Source organism: Alosa pseudoharengus, unplaced genomic scaffold, assembly GCF_046254945.1.
Source record: "Alosa pseudoharengus isolate Yale_2024_CS ecotype anadromous, Long Island Sound unplaced genomic scaffold, YU_APseudo_1.1 YU_APseudo_1.1_scf_19, whole genome shotgun sequence".
NCBI classification, from domain to species: domain Eukaryota; kingdom Metazoa; phylum Chordata; class Actinopteri; order Clupeiformes; family Clupeidae; genus Alosa; species Alosa pseudoharengus.
This window is the reverse complement of record NW_027468657.1, coordinates 16,503,201-16,519,254: the sequence shown is the minus strand read 5'-3', so window position 1 is coordinate 16,519,254 and position 16,054 is coordinate 16,503,201. Positions and strand designations below refer to the sequence as shown.

The 16,054-nt window shown below is 39.4% G+C and overlaps 1 protein-coding gene across 2 annotated transcripts in view; it reads left to right on the top strand.

Moving 5' to 3' along the window:
• Positions 1–15,770, top strand: part of LOC143132392 (uncharacterized) — a 151,276-nt gene extending 135,506 nt beyond the window's left edge. For both annotated transcript variants that reach the window (XM_076291874.1, XM_076291873.1), the window contains 2 exons: positions 918–1,088; positions 14,160–15,770. In XM_076291874.1, coding sequence (XP_076147989.1) covers positions 918–1,080 — 163 coding nt within the window. In that variant the 3' untranslated portion in view covers positions 1,081–1,088; positions 14,160–15,770. The remainder of the gene's footprint in view (positions 1–917; positions 1,089–14,159) is intronic.
• The last annotated feature ends 284 nt before the right edge of the window (positions 15,771–16,054 follow it).

Genomic DNA, 16,054 nt, shown 5'->3' with positions numbered 1-16,054 from the left:
TGTCTAACCAAAGAAACAGCAGTGGAGGGTTACAACAAAGATCCTTGATTACTAACTGCTCTGCTTCAACCCTCTGGTTACAACTTAATAAAGTTTATAATTACAATGTAAATGTAACCTGGTGTTGTAGGGCTATAACACAGCAACTCATAAAACAAAAGTTTAAGTGGACTATTCTCCTCTATGCCTAATATGTAACAGAATATGTTTACTACCAGCATTCATTACTGTGATACATGAAATGCAGTCTAGTGACTAGTTGCATGCAGCTAACCAACAGCTTCATTTATAGACCTTTGGCTGACACACAGTCCACTTAGTGCTAGGAGACAAATGTCTCAGATACAGAGAGGTGCTAGATGAATGTGCATTTTAATCTGGAACATTATCCAAAATGCACAAAGGAGGGCATGTATGGACTAAGAACAACGATAAACAGGCCAAGCCTTACAGGACTTAGAGATGCTTACAATGTAGTAATCAGGACTGAAAGTACTGGACAAATCCATCAGCAACATGGAAAATAAACATCTAGAGGCAGCTTCCATCGTAATGGGAGACTTTAACCAGGCCTCTTTAAAGAACGTGCTTCCAATATATGTTCAGCATATCCAGATGAAAAGTCGTGGTAATAACACTTTGGATCACTTCCACAATGCATATAAACCCCTCCTCTGTCCACCCTTCGGTCAAGCTGTCATTTCTGTCTCTTTAGCGACCTGTCTGACCCCCCTCTCTCTCATTGGATAACAGGATCATGCTTTGAAAATATATGTGTGTGTGTGTGTGTGTGTGTGTGTGTGTGTGTGTGTGTGTGTGGTGTGCATGTGTTTGGTTTGTTTGCGTGCATAGATTTTTTACATCTTAAAACTTTTTTCACTGTTTTTGTTCTGCTCCCTCTCTGTCCCTCTCTACAGGCTTAATTACACCAACATAACAGAAGAAGGTTGTGCTGCTCGTGATTCATCTCGGACATTAAACGTCTCAGACCTGAGAGAGCTGCAGCTGAAAAAGAATAAACTAGGAGACTCAGTTAAGAGGATATCTGCTCTAGAGAAAGATCCTAACTATAAACTATAGACCCTGTGGTGAGTACAAGTATTTGACATAATGTAATGTGGAATAGTGTACAGAAATACTGGTAAATATAAATAGGCGTTTTAAACTTTTTTAGGGACCTGAAACCGGTCTATAGTCACTAGACTGCATTTAGATAGATAGATAGATAGATAGATAGATAGATAGATACTTTATTGATCCCCAAGGGGAAATTCATTTCATGTATCACAACTGTAAAACTCCCCATTAACAGCATCACATCACTAACCACAGCCAGTGGCGTCATGCCCATTGAAATAAAGGGGGCACGTGCCCCCTCGGATTTTTTGATCATAACTTTGTTCCTATTATGCTCCATAATAAGCCAGAGCCTATAACGACTCAAATGCATTTTTCTGGATGTGTAATAAACCGTACCAAAATAGCAGAAGACCGGTCAACATCAGCCCTTTTCCTAAAATTGGTGTCTGTGTATGTTCCCGTAACAACTCACACGCGCATTGAGCTCGCAATGTTTTGCTTGTGTTGAACTGTTACAGTTAACGCTACAGTTTGAACTGTTACAGTTACAGTTTAAACAGATACAGTCAATGGTGTTGAAGTGGTAAGTAGTCTAGCTAAGCAATAAAAAGTAGTGGAATTATTTGTGGTTGACCAGGAAATTTTGACTTGGCGATCAAATAGTTAGAACTATGGATTTGATGTTGGCCGCGAATTCAGAGCATTGCGTTAACGTTAGCCTACATGGTGTCAGTGTAACGTAGCCTAGGCTACTCATACACATATTACAAATATTTGGCAAAGTGTCCTGGTTCAATTGTTTCCAGTTTCATAGAAACAAGGGTGTTAAATTTGCAGCCTAATAACATTAGGCCTACCAAGGCATTGCGTTGGATGTTTCTCAATCTCCACTTGTTCTCTTCACGTATGTGGCAGCTAATCCATGTTGTGAAAAGGGATACCCTTTTAAAAGGAGGCCTAAAGTTGTTTTATATAAATAGGATCGCTATGACCGTGATGTAGAGGGCAAGAAAGTATAATAGTCTCTCTCATGTCCTCATAACTTAGGTTATCAGGTCACTTGCTCATGATTTGCAGGTAGCAACTTACAAATGAGGTAGGCCTAGCCTATTGCTTGCCATAATGGTAATGAAAAATATATTACTAGTAGTAAAATATTCAAATATATATGTTAACCTTACTCAGCACTGAAACCTGTCAAACTTCGTTCAAAGTCCTTCATCACATGAATTAAGATTAAACTAATTTAATTTCCGAGCACCACAAAGTCAGACCTCAGCAACTTTGTAAATGTACGATTGTTCTTAGGTCACATATCAATCAAATCATAACAACTGCAATGGTACTGTTTTTAAAATCATGTGTAGTACGCCTAAGTGTAAATGTGTGTGTCTAAACATTCTTTAATGAGCTTACACTTTAATAAGCTGAATTTGATCTTATAGTTCTTTCACCAACCTATGTGTTTTACATTAACTTACAAAATAGATACTTTAGCTTAGTCTTCTCCTCAGATAGATGAGGGTTGCTGCTTGCTCTGTTAAGGTATTTTCTGTCCCTTCCAAACTGCATTGAAATGGTATGTTTAGCAGCCAGAATTTCAAAATGTCCAGGGGGAGAAATCTCCGGCCCCCCTCTAACATGACCCCCCCCCCCCCCGAAAAAAATTGCCTGATTGTGCCCCCTCTGAATTTTGGCTTGCATGACGCCCCTGACCACAGCCATCTACAGTACTGTAAGACTGCACAATCTCATATTCACTCTGTTGGATATCTGAAGCCAGTTTGTCTACTAACAATCATAAAATAATCCAGGCTACTTGCTTAGCATAAATCATTTATCATCATCTTTATTTGAGGCAGGCTGGTATTCGAGGCAGGCTTTAGACATGCATTTCGTTTGGAGTGGCATGCATACCCGTAGGCTATCAAAAGCATTTTCGGTTTGGTTTGGGATTTAATGTACTTTTGGACTGTTTGATTATATTGCTAAATGTTGGGACTGATGGGCACTGAAATCTGGAAGATATTTGATGGTTCACTGTTAAATTTCATACAGTTGAAAAAGTGTCGGGATTTCCACTGCTGTTTATTGCGAGACAAGGCAGCCCTTCATTGAATAGGGGTTGTGCTGTAATGGAAACCTTTTTGCATAGCCAAGTAGCCTAAATTGAGTTATTGTTTAATTATGCATGATTTAGTATTTTTTTTTAAATAAAATTCGTAGGCTGGAATGCCTTGAGTCGCAACAATTGTGTTTAAATGTAGTAGGCTTCAGCCTCTGGCAATTAGCTCGAAAGGGGCGGCAAGAGAATGAGCTTGAGAACGTTTGTTGGAGACCCATGGTAGGAAAACGACTTTTCTTTGCCAACCGTAGGCTATTAATCCAACCAACACAATACAATACAATACAACATATAATAAAATATTAAGAAGAGGTTATTTCATTGACTTAAATCGAACAATGTCTTATAGTGGACTGATGGCAATTGTTGGTGTGGTAGGCAATTGTTACCCCGTCTTGTATATGGGAACCTGCCTTTATTTGTCCTGCTATAAATAGAATCAATCCCGGGCATAATTTGAGGATTTATGGTAGCCTGGTGCTCAACTCCTCCTGCTCAACATGACGTTGTTATGTTTATGATAACAAACTCAACTAGCCTACTTATCAACTCGTTTTCACTAGCCTAACTATAAAATACAAGTCTATCAACGTTTTTGTTCTTAGACATTTATTTCAAACATAATTTCAAGACACAAATTGGATACTTCAGTTACCTTGGTGCATAAATCCCAGAGAGTAGGCTACCACACCCCAGAGTGATGGGCCTAGCGTTCTTATGCATTCAGTTTGGGGTATAAACAAGCTGAGAATTTAGCGGTGTCACGTCTGCCTGTCACAGACATGGGGAGCTCTTTGAAGCTTGGGATATTTTATAAATGCTTTGTTTAAATGCTGTTGGAACAAATAGTTGATTATAAAGGCAACTTTCTGTTGCAATTTTCTGTGTGTTCTGGACTGGTAACTTGTTAAGCCAACACTTCTTAAGTTCTAACGTTGCATAAATATTAACTGCAAACACACAGTGGAGAGTTGATTTGGTTTATACCAGACAATTTAAGTAGGTCTAACTAGGCTATTTGATCATGTAGTCTATGTTTGGATCATAGGCATGATGATTCATTCATGGCTTCATAAAATATCAACATTCCATGTTGCTTTTTTCTACCATTAGCCCAAGTAGTGACCAGTATTCTACCATTGGCCCAAGTAGTGAAAACAATTGTTTGAAAACAATCAATGGTATTATCTTAATATTCTGGCAAGTTTAAAATATGATGGTCGAAAGTGGGCCAGAGGTGGCAATCCGGTATCTGGAAATCTGATCTCACTATGGGTTTGTGTTCACAATTTGGTCCCCCTCACTTTCAAAATATCTCCTGCGCCCCTGGTTTACAGTCAGAGCAGCCCTCACTGCACTGGACAGTGCCTTTGCTTCAGGTAAAAAGGAGAAGGAGAAAGAGACACGCTGTAATCTCTGCAGGGCAATTATGTCAGCAAAGAGGGAATACAAAACAAAGATTGAGAATCAGCTCAGTGGGAATGATTCACACAGTGTATGGCAGGGCATTCATTCCATACTGTATCTGACTTTAAGGCGAGACCTAGCGGAGCAGCTATTTCAGCCTTTTTGCCAGATGAGCTAAACCAGTTCTATGCCCGGTTTGAAACCACTAACACCATACTCCCAGAAAGATCCTCCGCCAATACCACCATGTCCACTGCTTTGACTATCACTGAGGATGAAGGTAAACACCCGAAAAGCAGCAGGTCTGGATGGGATCCCTGGCCAAGTTATCAGAACATGTGCAGCAGAGCTGGCGGGCGTGCTCACAGACATCTATCTTTAACCTCTCCCTCTCTCTGTGTATTTCCCTCTTTTTAAGTCTTCCATGATTGTGCCAGTACTAAAGAAAAGCAAGGTAACGTGTTTGAATGACAGGCGTCCTGTTGCCCAGACCCCTATATTAAGCAAGTATTTTGAGAGGCATATAAAAACATTATATATGCACCAGAGTTTCCGCTAGAAAAAAATGGTGCCGGTCAAAGTGACCGGCAGAGGTTTCGTTTTCCGGGCATTTTGATGATATGCCGGTCAAATATCCTATTATCCCTTCTTAATTAGTCAAATTTAGGAAAACTGCAGACAGGCTATGTAGCTTAAAGAATGACATAATCAGGCTGTATAGAATGCAATATGTTCATTAGCCCAACTTAAACATGCCTAACAAGATCTAGCCAGTATATTTTAATGGACAGCAAGAGTCCGCTTCGTTCATTGTTTTAAAAAGGCTACGTTGTTTGTTGCTGCTACCCACGTTATCTCCAGTGGTGACTGTTTAACTTACACAGATGCGCACACACAAGAATGAGCGCTCACACCACTACCCCCTAATGCTAGGCCTCTTTATTTGATAACAATAAATTAAGAAATGTTTCCTATTCTGGGAAATGTTTAGTTTTTTTTTTTTCGGCCGCGGTTCAATGATACCGTTTAATTGTGCCAGAAATTATCCGCTGACCAGTAATCGCCTCGTCGAGGAGGCCCTAACCCTGCAGATCATAGACAGAGAACGCATAGGCCTACTGTATGCTTTGGGTAAAGAACACTTTGCATGTCCAGTGTACACGGAGAATGACAGTGTCTTGGAGCGGCCGCACCCCCCGCAACTCCACTTCCAATGTCACTGATTCTGACAGATACGCCCGACACTTCTGCTTTTTATCTGGTGGTGGTGGAGTTGACTGGACATCCGAGGCTTCAGACGTTACCAATTTATCATCATCCATCGCGCCTGGCCTCTGAAAAAACTTTTAAGGCTCTGCCTGGGCCTGGCCATGTTTGAACCGCCTCACTCATTTGTTCGTATTTAACATGGACGTTTTAAGCGTGCGCTTCCTATTTGAAATGCAGCAGGCTATGCGTGTTGTTTAATAGCTTACTTTTCAAACGGTAGAGCCTGTTCATTTAATAGCTTACTTTTCAAACGGTAGAGCCTGTTCATTTAAAAACATAGCCAGAGGACGTATAATATAGGCTTACCTAGTAAGGCTTATTCTCACATTCAGATTGCGTTAGGGGACGGGATTATTAGCCAATTTAAATCGGACAATTTGACCGGAGAGATTTAATTTTGTCGGACATTTAATTTTTTTTCCAGCCAATGTCCGGTAATTACCGGACAATGGAAACCCTGATATGCACTTCAATTCCATCTACACTGGACCATCATCAGTTTGCCTATCGTGGAAACAGATGCACAGCGTACACTATATCCACTGTACTCCACAGCACCCTCACCCACCTGGAAAATAAGAACTCAAATTCCAGAGTGTTCTTTGTTGATTTATAGTTCAATATAATAATCCCCTCCAAACTGGTCACCAAACTCACTAACCTTGGCTTCACCCCCAAACTGAACAGTTTCATTCTAGACTTTTTAACGGACCATCGACAGGTGGTGAGGATGGGCTCCACTTCTGTTCCTTTGACCATGAACACAGGAGCCCCTCAGGGCTGTGTCCTAAGCACCCTCCTTTATTCCCTGTACACATATGACTGTGTTGCTACACATCAGTCAATTTAGTGATCAAGTTTGCCAACACAACTCTGGTGGGCCTGATCAGTGATGGGGATGGGACGACCTACAGGAGAGAGGTGGACAACCTGTCACAGTGGTGCCAGGAGTAACACCTATGACTCAATGTGGCCAAAACAAAGGAGTTGGTAGTTGACTTTTTTTTTGGGGGGGGGGGGGTGCAGAGCTGGCCCCTATTACAATCAAGGGTGCTGCTGTGGATGGAGAGGGTAAGCTGTTTTAAGTGCCTGGGCATCACAGAAGACCTCACATGGAACGTACACACAGGGGAAGTTAAAAAAGTCATAACAACGCCTCTTCCACCTAAGGAGACTAAACTTATACTTCATATACAACCGTGGCGTACTGGTTAACGTTTCGGACTTGTAACTGGAGGGTTGCCGGTTCGAACCCCGACCAGCAGGAACGGCCCTTGAGCAAGGCATCTAACCCCTCACTGCTCCCCGAGGGCCGCTGTGGCAGGCATCTCACTGCGTTAGGATAGTGTGTGCATCACCTCACTGTGTGTTCACTGTGTGCTGAGTGTGTTTCACTAATTCACGGATTGGGATAAATGCAGAGACCAAATTTCCCTCACAGGATCAAAAGAGTATATATACTTATACACTTATACTTATATCTGCCTAGTATGGGAACTGCACTGCTCACAACCACAGAGCAATACAAAAGGGTTGTGAAGGCAGTACCCAAGATCTGTGGGTGTGAGCTCCTACAGAACATATTTAGGGACCGGTGTGTGAAAAAAGCAGTTCAAATCATCAAAGACTCCAGCCATCCCAACAATGGTCTTCTCCAGCTGCATACCGCAGCCTCAGAGCCAGGACCAGCAGGCTCAGGGAGGCTTGCCTTCCACCAGGCAATCCGGCTGTTAAACACCACCTAATATTCCTATTTGTTTTAAGCTGCTGCAGGTCAAGAGCGGGACAAGACCTATGATTTTTGCTCTTTTTATGTGAATATAAATGATTCTCTCTCCCCATGATTCCGGCCCAAAAACATTTCACCGCCACCTTCTTGCTGACGTCTCAGCCTTGTTGGGACATGGTGGCCATTCACCAACCATCCATTACTCCGTCCATCTGGACCATCTAGGGTTGCACGGCACTCATCCATAAACAAAACAAAAATCTAACCCTAACCCTAACTCTTTTTATGTGAATATAAATTAAGATGCAGTAATAAAACTGAATCTATATGCAGGTATATTTTATCTAGCATTCTGACCATCATTATACACTGCAATCCAAATTATTATGCAAATTACATTTTTCTCAGATTTTCCTAAATAGTTGATGCAAATGACAGTCAGCATAATTTTCAAGTCATCAACCGAGTATAATTCGAATTTTATTGAACAAACCTCCCAATGATGACAGTATTTTTTTCAAATATAAAAAACTCAAAATGCACTGTTCCAAATTATTATGTACAGTACAACAGAGTTTCAAGACATTTTATAGGTTGTAATGAACTAAAAATGGTAATTTGTTGAATTTGCAGCATTAGGAGGTGATAAATTAAATCAAAAGTTATTTCAATCAAAAACATCTTAACAGGCCAAGTTACATGTTAACATAGGACCCCTTCATTGATATCACCTTCACAATTCTTGCATCCATTGAACTTGTGAGTTCTTGGAGAGTTTCTGCTTTAATGTCTTTGCAGAATAGCCTCCCAGAGCTGCCAGAATGTCAGAATAGCCCCCCAGAGCTGCTGCTTGGATGTGAACTGCCTCCCACCCTCATAGATCTTTTGCTTGATGATGCACCAAAGGTTCTCAATAGGGTTGAGGTCAGGGGAAGATGGGGGGCAGTTTAATGACCCAGAGGTATTCTTTGCAGCATGAGATGGTGCATTGTCATGCATAAAGATGATTTTGCTACAGAAGGCACGGTTCTTCTTTTTGTACCACGGAAGAAAGTGGTCAGTCAGAAACTCTTTGCCGAGGTCATTTTCTCACCGTCAGGGACCCTAAAGGGGCCTATCAGCTCTCTCCCCATGATTCCGGCCCAAAAACATTTCACCGCCACCTTCTTGCTGACGTCTCAGCCTTGTTGGGACATGGTGGCCATTCACCAACCATCCATTACTCCGTCCATCTGGACCATCTAGGGTTGCACGGCACTCATCCATAAACAAAACTGTTTGAAAATGAGTCTTCATGTATTCCTGAGCCCACTGCAACAGTTTCTGCTTGTGAGCATTGTTTAGGAGTGGCCGAAGAGTAGGTTTATGCACACTTGCAAACTTCTTGAGGATCCTACACCTTGAGCTTTGCGGGACTTCAGAGGCACCAGCGGCTTCAAATACCTGTTTGCTGCTTTGCAATGGCATTTTAGCAGCTGCTCTCTTAATCCTATGAATTTGTCTGGCAGAAACCTTCCTTATTATGCCTTTGTCTGCACGAACCCGCCTGTCCTCTGAATATATATATATATATATATATATATATATATATATATATATATATATATATATATATATATGTGTGTGTGTGTGTGTGTGTGTGTGTGTGTGTGTGAATATAAATTAAGATGCAGTAATAAAACTGAATCTATATGCAGGTATATATTTTCAAGCATTCTGACCATCATTATAAGTGCACTAAGTAACTCTCCTAAACACAGGGGGCATTATATACTGATTATGCCAGTTCCTATGTAATGGCTGAGGATTTACTCTGAGTCTTTTCCGGTGTTTGGTGTTTTAAGCCTCCAACGTCATCTCCCAGGCATCGCTGCATGGAAGGCACTAGGGTTCCCAGGTAAAAAAGTAGTATACTTTAGTGTGTTAGAAATATGATTAAAGTACATGAAGTATAAAGCAAGGATAAAGCAAGTATTACACTTACACTTTTTGTACTTTATGTAAAGTATGTTTAATGTGTACTTTTAGAAAGTATACTTCAAAGTAGATGTTATTAAGTTCAACTTCAGTGTACTAAAATTAAATATACTTATTATGCAATATTCAAAGTGTTTTGTAATGTACTTTTTAAAAGTGTACTTTGTTGTTAGTGTATTTTAAATGGTAAAGAAGTTTATTTAGTTTAAGTGTATTAAATTGCTAATACTTAGTGTTGTAATATAGTGTACTTATGGAAAGTATATTTTTTTGGTAGGCCTAATACATTGTTGGTATAGTTTCATAGTCATCAATAAAATACCAATGTGTGTAGCTTTTAGGCCTGATATGTCAATGTGCAATAACCTAGCCTAGACACACTGATCTATCAGTTTTGTTCATCAAATAATATATTTTCTTTTGTTGATTTTGTGTCTTAGTAAGGTAGTAGCCTATATGTTTGTGATGTAGTAGAGGTTGTGAGAGGATGAATGTGGCATTTTGTTAAATTTATAGGCAACACAGTTAAATGTATAGGCAGTCCAGTTGACCAATAACATGGCTGTTTGAATTTGAAATGGAGTGGGCGGATCTGTGCAGCTTTCGAGCAAAACGTGGTGTGAGCAAACATTAACGTTATTTTATGCAGTCTATGCTTGTAACTTTATCTGCAAGACAGATGGACTGTAGAGACCAGAAAATGCATACGTTTGCAGTCCGTATAAGGTTACAGATTTGTCCAAATTAAAGATAGGCCTACCATAAATTCTAGTAATGCCAGAGACGTTGGTCCTACAGAACCAGAAGGACTCCTCATATGAGATAACAAGGGCTGAAGCCAGTTGGATCTAAAGTGCCAAGTTATTCGTTATCAGGTGAGTCCCAAAGCATATTGTTAAATGATTATGATGTAGCTTACTCTTTATGACCTTCGGTAGTCTTTGGAGAAGTTCAATTAATGGCTTAGCAATCTTTCAAGAGTTTGTTTTTATCCTTGCTAGTACAAGCTAGCAATGCCAGATCACGTTAGCTAATTTAGCTAACGTTAACGTCATAAACGTCGACCCAGATGAAGAAAACTACATTAGCCTGCTTTGTGTTTGTGGGATTATTGACAAGCATTGGCTAGCACTAACGTTAGACAAACTATGATGGAAGAAAGTGTGTTCTTTATTAAGCAACGTTTGCCTAAAGTTCACCAATGTTCTTTAATATTATGTGTTGTTTAGGCTACCTCACAGAAAGGAGGATGGTGCTAGGCTAGTCACACTTCACATTCACTAGGCATGCTAATGATATTGTAGCTGTTTTTTTCTTTAATCGTGGAGACATATTTTAAAATGAGTCTACAGGACAAATTACATGCATTTTATGAAGTAGAACGTTTTTTTTCCACCATTGATATTAGAGGGAGAATTAAACCTGGTGTTCTACTAAGTTAGTGCTATGAAGCTTAGGCTACATGATTGATATTATGCCTTGGTTTATGCGATAGATTTAGATTTTTTTAATTATTCGTGTTTGACAGAGCATTCAAGTTCATTTCATGGTAGTGTTTGTAATTTACCTAGTTTTAATCTGTAGCCTAACTATGTTTTTACAGGTGTTCCTGGACAGTTTTGAAACAGAGATGTCGAAACACCTCAAATAATCAGCAGTAAAGGTAAATATTCTTCATCCAGGACCTTGCCCCATTACTCTTAAAGCATAACTCAAGCCAAAATGCAACCTAGGGTCTTTTTGTGAATGTACCTGAGTCAAACTTTCGTTTGAAAACATAATTAAGTCAGAAGCGCCACCATTAACTCATTGAGTGCCAAAAACGTAATATTACGTTTTTCCTTCCCATGCGTTGAGTGCCAAAAACGTAATATTAAGTTTTTAGCTTTTTTTTTTAATTACGAAACTAGACACTCTAATACACCTTATATGTGATTTTGGGAACTCTGTGATGAATAAAAAATGAAATATATGACGATCGGTCAAAACCAGGCCATTTTCGTGGGTCAATCACTTGGTGGCAGTCTCGCCAGGTCTCGCTGATCACTTCCCGGAATGTTTACAGAAGTAAGTAACAGGCAACACTTCATATTTCATGAAAGACGTTAGATCTCCATTTCTAGAAAAAAAAAACAGCGATTTTGATGAAAACCAGCCACTGTTTAGCTTGGGATTTCTCAGGAACAGAGGCGTGTAGAAATACACGGTTTGCACCCACCGAGAGCTTAAAGTATCACCTTTTAATCGAGCTATTCTACGTGTTCATAGCTATAACACAGAATATGCTGTGGCTGTACAAAAATCATCAACAATGGTCTAGATTGCTGGCACTCTAGGACAAAGCTCCCGAAAACAGCTTGGCATTCAATGAGTTAAGCTTGACTGTATTGTCGTTTCTGGGTCAAATGCCATTTTGAATGGGAGTCGTAGGGGCAGAACTATTTTGATGCATGATAATTTTGATTCATGCATCAAAATAGTAGGCTAGTGCCCCTACGACTCCCATTTAAAATGCCATTTGACCCGAAAACGATAATACGGTTGTATTGGAAACAAAGGAATCTAAGGTAATCAAATGTAGAAAACAGGGTGGTTGCACTCATATCGGTGCCAAGGTGCACAATGCTTTAAGGAAAGACTACCTGGCCAGGTCTACCCATACCAGGATGGCAAACAGATGGTGTCAATACCAATTTGACCCATAAAAAGTAAATACGATAAATGTCAAATAGGTACAGATAATCTGTATTAATCTCATCATTGCCAATGGATTTCTGTGTAAAATATTGTTTATCTTGTAAAATGTTGTCCATCTTCTTTCTGTTCACAGACAACAGAGACAAATTCTCTAATACCAAGGTCAATGCATTTGACTGCTGTCCAGCCCCGGGTTGCCACCGAAAACTTTATGCATCTTGGACTGGAAGATGGTGTGCTAGTAAGGAAGCTAGCTACCACAGCTTTTGCCACCACATCTCAGTGTTGGGAGGGAAGTTCACTCACTGCACAACTCTACCAGCTGTACCTTTCCTCCTCAGCTATGATCCGTAACCACCATTGGGTTTCTTTCTGGGCCAGAAGACTTTGCAAACAAATAAGCAATAAATGATCATGCATTACAAATTTAGCCATGTTAGAAGTTGTTGGCTTGTAGGCTGGGTGTCCAGTAAATAATTTCAAGTTTAGAGGGCAAATTCTCTCACCTAGGAGGGTAAACAACTTTTGTTTTTCATGAAATCTGCATTTTGAATTGATGGTCTACCAATGAGGCTGTAGAGTATCACGACACAATAGTGGCAAAAAGCACTTGTGCGATGAAACATGCATTCGGGTGTATTATATTATATATTATTTTACACACGTAGATATTAAATGTGTGCGCGCAAATTCTCTCTGCGCGTGCACACTCAGCGGAAACTGCTCCCCAAGCATGGAAGAAAATGCTGTGAGCGAGGAGGAATCTGACCAGCGCTCCAAACAGCCACTCGAAAAATCTATGCATGTGAAATAATATAATACGCCCAAATGCATGTTTTATCGCGTTACCACATCCAACTTGAAAAGAAATGCTCAAGAGATCCATAACTTTCAGAAAAATGTTTTACTTTTGTTATGGATGAATATTATGTTTTGTTTTCATTCATGTCAATAAAATGTTTTTCTCATAATCAAAGTGTAATTGGTCATGTAACAGAATAGGTAGGAGAGTACTAATAGTACAATTTTAAATCACACTAATATTATACTTAAATTGCATGCCTTTATAATGCTTAAAGTATCTTAAGACTATACTTTTATTAACATAACTGCAAACCTTCAAGGCACTTATTGTAGTCAGGAAGTACATTTGAAGTTAATTTAAAATATTACAGAAGCATGCCAAATGAATAGAAATGAGGATGATAAGAGTGTATTCAAAATACACTACTACACTATTATTAGTTATACTGTAATGCCTTTTAAGTACATTTCCAATACACTTGGGATGTTACAAAATTGTACTGCGACTGTGTTCCGAATGCTCATAAAATCTCTTTTTGTATAATGTACTTAAGAACACTTAAAGTTTGAAAGAAGTTGTTCCATTTTAGCACACTAATTACACTCAAAGTATAGTCAAGTTGGTATTAAGTTGAACTTAATACATAATTAAATACACTTAATTACACTTGGATTTGACGAAAAAAGTACAAACTGTACTTAGTACACAAAAAAAGTATTTGAATTCAAAAAGTATACTTTTAATAGTTTTTTTTTACCTGGGTTGGGCTAGGGTTAGGGTTAGGTTGAAGTCGATGGTCGCAGCACTGCCTTGAAGTCAACGGTGGGGGCTTAAAAAACCATTTAGTATCTTATCCAGGCATGTATATTTTATATATGTGGGGTTTAGAAAATTAGCATTAAAAGATAGATAATTAACAATAAGGGACGTCATTTGACAGTGATAACACGACCGCACACACACAAACACACACACACACACCTACCTGAAATGCTATTCAGTGTTATTCTGTGCAGATGACTGTAAAGTAACAAATGTGAAAATGTTGTTTGTGTTTTGGTCACTTACAGATTGGATGGTTGGCAGAAATTATGAGAGAGTGGCAGTGAGGGTGAGAGGAGAGAAGCCACTGGTGGCACTGAGGGAGTGCATCAGCAGCAGGAAGAGCCAGGAGATGGCAGCAAGGATCTTATCATTTTTTAAGATCCGCCCATTTAATAGAATATGAAGGATATACCGAAAATGAAGTATCATGTAGTATGAGCTCGTCATCTGCCTCTGTTTTTGTCTGTAAGTTGGTATTTATGTTTTGGTGTTTAGGACCATAGAATGATGTAGATCCCACTTTACTCTAAGTCTGAAGAAGTTTATATTTACAAAACACAAACAAATATAAACATGCAAACATACATGAGGAGTTTGAAGTAATAACCCTACATTGGGTTACAAATATTATTCTCAGACTCCAAAGGACCTATTCTGATTTTCTGAACAAGAACTCATTCTTATGTGATCATCTGCATTCTTTTCATTTATTTACTATTTACTATTCTGGGGTGCGTTTCCCAAAAGCATAGTTGCTAACCTGTTAGCAACTTAGTTGGTTGGCAATGGGAAATTGCATTGCAACCAACAAAGTTGCTAACTTAGTTAATAATATTACACTTACTATAAATATGTGGACTGTAAATACCACTGTCTCTGATGCTGAGTCTGAGTGCAGACTGACCCAAACCTCAGTCTTAAGACCTGTAGCAGTTATCTAATCCTGATCAACAGACATTCAGCTATATCACTTTAATCAATGAGAAAATCCTTAAATTGTAAACTGTTATATTGACGACATGGCTAAGCATTTTGACTATCTTGTTCATAGGGCCAATAACTTTTATGGGCACAATACCTTTTCATTCTGATGGCACTGACATGTTGATTGGCATGACATTTGCTGTGGAGACATAAACTAAGCATTTTGAATAGGTTACCTGCTTTTGCAGGTATTCCACTGTGTGGTGCAATTTGCACAAATAGTTTTTGATAAATGTACTTACTGTTGTGCTGTAGTGTTAATGATGATTCGTGAAATGCACCAAAGTGACTGAGAAAAACTGTTATTAAGCATGTGCTTTAATGAGGGAACATGAATGACTCTTTAAGGACAAAAAAGGGCAGATATGAATAGAATGAGATCTGAATAACATTTCTGACTCCTGATGTTTAGGTGTTTCATCCTTTTATAAACACCAATGCAATGACCAAATAATGTGGAGAAACTCAAGTGATTACTGAGATAATGATTGAGGACGAAAGCTGTCTGTGATACTCTTGCACCCTCTGGTGGCCATGCCAAGAAGTGACAGAATTATTTATAAACATGTTTTACTAACACGTAAGAATCTTGCTATTAGGTGTCAGGTGATCTGTCTACCTTCATGCTTCTGGTTAGATGAAGATAATTTGGCTGATTTGGCCTTTCCTCTGCTCTTGAGAGAGTAAAGAATTTCCTCTGGAACCAACACATTTACATCTGCAATACCGTCGCCATCTGGGGAACTGTGATTACAAGGGGCTTCAGTTAGATCACTGTGAAGTAATCCAAAATGTATTAGAATAGAATAGAATAGAAACTTTAATTGCCACACAACAATGTTGGTGGTATTTTTTGTAGCTCAGTCCGTTTGGGGGGGGGGGGTTAATAGCGGGAGGGGATAAATTAAATAAATATAAATAAATAAGTAGAGTTGCAAATCTTCAGGAGTTCAGGAGTCTAATTGCTGAAGGGTAGAAGCTGTTGTTGAAGCGCGTCGTTCCTGTCTTCAGAGATCTATAGCGTCTTCCAGAGGGCAGAAGTTGGAAGAGATCATGGCTCGGATGTGAGGCGTCCCTGATGATCTTGGTTGCTCGGTTCAAGCTGCGTTCAGCATACAGAGAGTGGACTGATGGAAGGTCACAGCCAGTGATGTTG